This window comes from Salmo salar, chromosome ssa04, assembly GCF_905237065.1.
Source record: "Salmo salar chromosome ssa04, Ssal_v3.1, whole genome shotgun sequence".
Lineage (NCBI taxonomy): Eukaryota > Metazoa > Chordata > Actinopteri > Salmoniformes > Salmonidae > Salmo > Salmo salar.
In genome coordinates, this window is record NC_059445.1 from 7,094,097 (window position 1) to 7,101,309 (window position 7,213).

The 7,213-nt window shown below is 42.6% G+C and overlaps 1 protein-coding gene across 1 annotated transcript in view; it reads left to right on the forward strand.

Moving 5' to 3' along the window:
• The window catches only part of vwa11 (von Willebrand factor A domain containing 11), a 32,219-nt gene extending 26,467 nt beyond the window's left edge, over window positions 1-5,752 (forward strand). The window contains exons 15-18 of the mRNA XM_014209910.2: window positions 2,666-2,934; window positions 3,119-3,252; window positions 3,463-3,622; window positions 4,080-5,752. Coding sequence (XP_014065385.2) covers window positions 2,666-2,934; window positions 3,119-3,252; window positions 3,463-3,622; window positions 4,080-4,481 — 965 coding nt within the window. The 3' untranslated portion in view covers window positions 4,482-5,752. The remainder of the gene's footprint in view (window positions 1-2,665; window positions 2,935-3,118; window positions 3,253-3,462; window positions 3,623-4,079) is intronic.
• Window positions 5,753-7,213: the final 1,461 nt, after the last annotated feature.

Genomic DNA, 7,213 nt, shown 5'->3' on the forward strand with positions numbered 1-7,213 from the left:
TATTTTTTTTTGGTCAAAGTAGAAACCAAAAAGCTTCTGCTGATGAAAATAATAATAATAATATAACTAGCCAGGTGCACATGTGAAATTATTTTCTGTATTCCTAAACAAAAGCACCAGCGCATGAACAATTGTAAAGGATGAATTGCATAAAGAAATATTCATGAAAATATATTAATGACAAGATATAAAAACAGTCATTTGTTGATTGTATCAGACACAGTATTGTGCCCGTATACCCGTGCCTTTAGCATGAATCAACCTCGTCCTCTCTTTATGCTTCAGGTCCACAGACCTCACACAGCTTGCAAACAAATCGGTTGCAGTGAACAATGTTTTCACGGGCCTTGTTTCGTGTGCACCTGCCTACTTGACAGTCTGTCTTCTTTTTCCCAGTGGGAGCTGGGGAGCTTGGGGAAGAGGGAGAGCAGGACACGCTGCGGCCTTGGCAGCCTGCTAGGCGGCTGTAGCTTCTTACTTAGCGTTCATGTGGTTCTCACGAAGCACACATGCCAGATCCATGATGAAATCTCTCTTGCTGACTGTCTTGTCAAGGCATTGTTTGTACAACACGTGCGCGTTGATAGCAGTCACGTCGAGCACGTTGTAGAACACCTCAACAGGCCAGCGACGAGTACCTCCTTTTACAGAGTACAGTCTTGTCATCTGGTCGAGTGCATCCACACCAACCTATTGCATTAAATAAAATAGAATAGAAAATGTTAGAATTATATAATAATAATAATAACAATAACAATAATATGAATGTAATATAATATTTGGTGTTTGGCTATCTGTATATGGAAGAGATACATACCTTTGTGCAATTGTAATCTGTCAATGTCTCTGTATTCTTCTTCTGGTCACTGCCAATGGCAACAGTGGGATGCATGGTGCTGAAGATGCAAACACTCTTATTTCTTTACCACCTGTACACCGTGAGTGTTGCTTTGCCACTCTCCATCACTGATGTGAGGACAGCTCTGCTGGTGTGTTGTGTTGCGCAGAGGGGGGCAGCTCCCGCCTTTGTTTGTTCATTGTTCGGAGCAGCCTAGTCTTCTTTGCGATCAACTTTTCTGCCAGGGAAATTGATTTGAAGAAGTTGTCCATGGTCACATTTCTACCTTTGCCCATGTAAGGCTGCACGAGTCTCAAAACCACAGTCTCAGACAGTCGCTCACCGGGACGTCATCCATACCTATCAGACCAAAATGACTCCACATCCATGCTCTCTACGCCATATGCTCCGCGGACATACAAGAGTGCAATACATGTCCTACGTACTGTTACATTTTCATCATTCAACTGATCATTATACTATTAAATTAAACCAACCTCTTCACCCTCCTTACCATTCAGTTAGGCCTAATTTAAAAGCAATTGTAAAGTAAGGTGCACAGTTATTGCCCATTCCATCCATTTGTCACTCATTCAGTAGGCTGGCATTAATTGCTTCTCTGGATAGAGTCAAGGATATTTATGTTTAGCATTATTCTAAAGGCCTACTGCATTTAAGTCATTTAGCAGACGCTCTTATAAAGAGCGACTTACAGTAAGGAATGCATACATTTCATTTCATGCATTATTTCTTAATTTTTTATTTTTTTGTACTGGCCCCCCGTGGGAATCAAACCCACAACCCTGGTGTTGCACACACCATGCTGGACTTGCAAATACCATGCTCTACCAACTGAGCCACAGGGAAGACCTGTAGCATGTTTTCGTTTCCCTTACAATACAGTTGATTAGTAATATTAAACAGTCCCATAACAGCTTCTTTTTACAAAGTTTTTTTGTGTGTGTGTTAAAGCCGTTACATGCAGTTATACCAAAGCGCACATCGTTTTATCACGGGCGACAAGTTTTGCGTTCACTGCATTCTCTATCGGAAGGTAGGCTGGTCCTTTTTGATGTATTGTAGGTCAAAACATTGCATTCTGTTAATTTATAAAGTCAATTTGCAAAAACTGCATTTACCTCTAGACATATCACAGGTACTGTATGACCTGCTCTTGATAACTCTTGAAATTCCTTCCTTCAATCTTCAGAACACTGTACAGATGGATGCATTGGTGCCCTTCGGGCAACTCAGATTGTTGGTTGAGGAACTCTACTGAGCAAAGGGGGTGTTTTTCATGATTCATGTTTTGTATTTAAAAAGCATTTGTTAGTGTATTTCCTATGCTCCCATGCTGCCTTGATTGTGCAATTTTTGTCATGCAGGGATCCCTTGTAAAAGAGATCTTTACTTTTCATAAACATAACAAGTCGTTACTACCTATAATCAGTCATAAAACGTCATTACTACCTATATTCAGTCAAAAAACGTCGTTACTACCTATAATCAGTCATAAAACGTCATTACTGCCTATATTCAGTCATAAAACGTCATTACTACCTATAATCAGTCACAAAATGTCATTACTACCTTTAATCGGTTACAAAACGTCATTACTACCTATAATCAGTCACAAAACATAATTGCTACTTATAATCAGTCATAAAATGTAATTAATTCTAATTTGTCATAATGTATCTGAACCTAGAACAGTTACATAGCCACACCCTTCAAGATAATTTTCCTCCTCTCTCTCTTCCTCTTTTATCTCTCTATCCTTATACTCGTCCTCCTCTCGCTTTCCCTCCATTCCTTCTCTCCTCTCAGGTATGCCTGCCATGTTGTTGGTATCGGTGTTGGGCAGGAAGGGCCCAGCCTCTGTCAAGGTGGCTGACATTGCCTTGGTGACAGTGTCAGGGTCAGAGGTCGTTGGCGGTACCCTGGAAGACATGGGCAACGGGAACTTCCTAGTTACGGTAACCAAGGTCCCTGCGGGGGAGTTTGTGGTGCTGTTGAACGGGACAGACGTGGTCTCCTCCACCGTGTTCCAGAGACAGTCCACCACTCAGATGTCTGTCTCCAAGGTTACCATCAAGGTAAGTGATGCTGACACACTTCCTGTTTACATTGAAAATCGGATTTCATTTGTAAATCGTGAAGGAGTCTATATTGCATATTGGGATAGTGTTAGACAAAAACCATGGTCATAGACATTTTCAAAAGTGGACCTCACAACAACTCCTCAACAATTCCTCTTTCTTGTTCTTCTTGTCTTTTCAGACCGTGGTGGACAGAAGCATGGAGCCTGGTAAACCCTTCACCCTTCCCTTCACCGTCATGACCGACGCCACTGGAGGCAGCTACAAAATTAATGCCAGAAATGACCGAGACTTCAAAATGAACATCCCTGGCAGGTAGGGATCACGGCTGGAATATATCAAAGCCAGAGGCTGATTCCAGATCTGTTTGTACACATTGGCCATAGGAGCAATTTCAGCATAAACAGATTAGGGACCAAAACAGATCTGTTCAAAATCAGCTTCTCCTCTATGCTGGCAAAAACCTTAATAAATATTGTCCTCTCTTGGCATAATTTGTATTGACAATTAATGCTATCTTATCAGCATCGCTGTGACCACCGGAGGAAACGCCACCGGTGAACTGACCATCACGGTGCCCGCCAACACACCTTCGGGAACAGATGTCACCTTAACCATCGAGGCTGTGGCCCCCGGGGCATCCGACTCCAACTACGCCGTCCTGCGCCTCTCTGTTGTCACCAAGGTAACCTCAGATATATGTACAGATATAGTAGATATGCTAGAGAGTAGAGGTATAGATAAAGATACACTAGAGACCTGAGAGGCCTATATGAGCTTTGTCCACCATATGGGCTGTCTCCACTATGTGGGCTGTCTCCACTATATGAGCTGTCTCCACTCTATGGGCTGTCTCCACTCTATGGGCTGTCTCCACTCTATGGGCTGTCTCCACTATATGGGCTGTCTCCACTATATGAGCTGTCTCCACTATATGGGCTGTCTCCACTATATGGGCTGTCTCCACTATATGGGCTGTCTCCACTATATGGGCTTTCTCCACTATATGGGTTGTCTCCACTATGTGGGCTGTCTCCACTATGTGGGCTGTCTCCACTATATGAGCTGTCTCAACTATATGGGCCTTCTCCACTCTATGGCCTGATCATGGTGTCTGTCTCTCTCTCTTTCTCTCTCTGCAGGTGACAGATTTCACCCCTCCCCAGTGTGAGGTGGTTAGCGTCTCGGTGGTCGACTGCCCAGCTGACCCAGCAGCCTGCAGCTCCGCCTTCTGGCAGCTCTCTGCCAACCTGACCGACAGTGTCAACGGCACGGGGATCGCCAGCCTCAGACACCGCCAGGGAGTGGGCAGCCTCACCCACACGGACCTAAAGCAGACGGTTGTTACAGCAGCGTTCAACGCTTCGTGCTGCTCTCTGACAGTGGAGCTGGTGGCGGTGGACAAGGCCATGAATGTCGGCACCTGTCGGTTTTCCATCGTCCGCAACGCGGGACCGCCCTCCATCGCTCTGTCCCTCCCACTGTTGGTGTGTCTGCTGGTCTCTGCCCTCTTCACTACGTCCCTCAGAGACCTACTTTTCTGATTTTAACCTCATGGACTGACTGACTGCCAACCCGATACTACCTCTTAAACTTAAAGGAGAAGATACATTTCTCAACCAAATTTCTATTTTTGATGTAAATGGCATGTTATAGAAGGGTTCAGAATACCTGTTTTGTGATTTCACATGTTTTTGAGAACTTACCCCAAATAGCAAATCACTTCCTCATCCTCGTTGTGTAGTATGGGGCTCTGAAAAGGCTCCAAAAACACCCAAATATGTCCTTTTAGAAACGGCAAAGCTCTCAGTATAGTGATGCAGGTCTTTAAATGTTGTACACATGAAATTGTGCCTTTCATATTATATTCCCTTTTTTTCAAACTTTCTTTATTTCATCAAACGATGATGAAAATTGATTTTTTTTATATATAAATGATGATTGCCAAATAATGTTGAAGGTATACAGGGCACGTGATGTTATCACTTAACTATAAAGCTCCCCTCTACATTTAATTCTAAATGCCTACTGCTTGCTTAAGCTATTTCTCAACTATAAACACCATGTGTCTTTGCAGGATCCTTGTCCTGACTTTCCAGAATCCCTGAATTGCTTCGCCTTGCTTTTCTGTTAGGCTGGATACAAGTTTCAACATCCAATTATTTCAGATATACTAGAGTGCAAGTTTCACTATGGCACCCTGGCGATATGTTGGCACATGATGATAATTATTAGAATATGACAAATATCAGTCAATTCTTGCATTCAATTCATGCTGGCTTTTGCCTGAGACATGAAACAGATAGGTCGGAGGGCATACAGGCTATCACCAATGTATTCATTGCCAATTTGCATAAATGGGTAATGGAAACACTTCAACCACAACCTTTTATTCAACCCTATAGGTGTGATGTCATTACGTCCAGCTGTTTTTATCGACACAAGACAGTTCAGTGGAAACGCGCCGTAGCAGGCAACTTTCTAAATGTCTACAAAACATCACTGGACAAGTTAATGGAAACATAGCTAGTGATGGCGCAATTGGGCATCAGGTCGCTGTATGATATAAGGAAAGCTAATATGTTTATTAACACATATCCAGGTGTTGTTAGATCTGGCAGGCATCTGCAAAGTTTTCATCTGGGAACGTGCCCAAGGCCACCATGAAAATGAATGCTTCTTGTGTAAAAAAGTGCCAGCAACTTCTCTCTAGGCAATTACTCAACATGTCATTAGCACTGTAATATTAATGTTTTAATTTTTGTGTCCAGTTTACCTCTCTGGCATGAATAAAAAGCTCTGCTTTCCTGCTGCATTTGTGACTCATGTTATTTGTTTTGTTATGATACGGAGGTAGTTTAGTAGCCTTGTGAAACTAGCCAGGGCCCGGTTTCCCAAAATAATCTTAAAGCTAAGTTCATCTTCAGAACCTTCGTAGGAACATTGTTTAATCCCAGCTGTTTCCCAAAACACGTCGTTATTAACGTTGCACTTGAAAACACTGGTAGTCTAAGGCCTGCCTCGGACCACACGTACAACAGCTAAGTGCTTCATGAAATGTTTTGTTGCTCTCCCGTGTCACTTTATACACCAAAGATGACTGCTAAACATAGAATCACGTGTTTTGTCAATTTCTCTGTGAGTGCCAAAACTTTAGAACAAAGTTGACTACAAATATAAAGATGACTGCATTCAAATATAAATACATTAGGTTACATGTCTATTTCAATCATATATTCATGTTCAATCTATTTTCATACTTGTAGCCTATGCTACTGTCTGTCATTTGTCTCATATTTAATGATGTGTAGCTTAATTTGCGCAATGATGTACCAAATCTGTGACATCACATCACCACTCTGGAACAACATGACATCACCACTCTGGAACAACATGACATCACCACTCTGGAACAACATCCCATCACCACTCTGGAACAACATGACATCACCACTCTGAAACAACATGACATCACCACTCTGGAACAACATGACATCACCGCTCTGGAACAACATGACATCACCACTCTAGAACAACATGACATCACCACTCTGGAACAACATGACATCACCACTCTAGAACAACATGACATCACCGCTCTGGAACAACATGACATCACCACTCTGAAACAACATGACATCACCACTCTGGAACAACATGACATCACCACTCTGGAACAACATGACATCACCACTCTAGAACAACATGACATCACCACTCTAGAACAACATGACATCACCGCTCTGGAACAACATGACATCACCACTCTGGAACAACATGACATCACCACTCTGGAACAACATGACATCACTACTCTGGAACAACATCACATCACCACTCTGGAACAACATCCCATCACCACTCTGGAACATAAGGGCCATGTCATGGAGTCCAAAATACCAATGTCTTTATCCAATAGACATTCACTAAATGTAGCATTCTAGCTTCATAAAATATTCTCTACTTCCTGATTGACTACTATAAATCCACCCACTCTGCAGCATCAAATCATCACCCTGACCACTTATCCTAGCCTGTCGGCCCTAGTAAACTGCAGATGACGGAATACAGCCCTGTACATTGTGTAGTGTGGTCCTCTGTAGCTTGGTTTGTAGAGCATAGTGTTTGCAATGCCAGGATTGTGGGTTTGATTCCTGGGACCCACATGTGAAATCTTTACACACGTGACTATAAATTGCTTTGGATAAAAGCGTCTGCTAAACGGCATGTATGATTATATCATGTAATAGTTACTTAATAAAAGCATGGTTCTCAT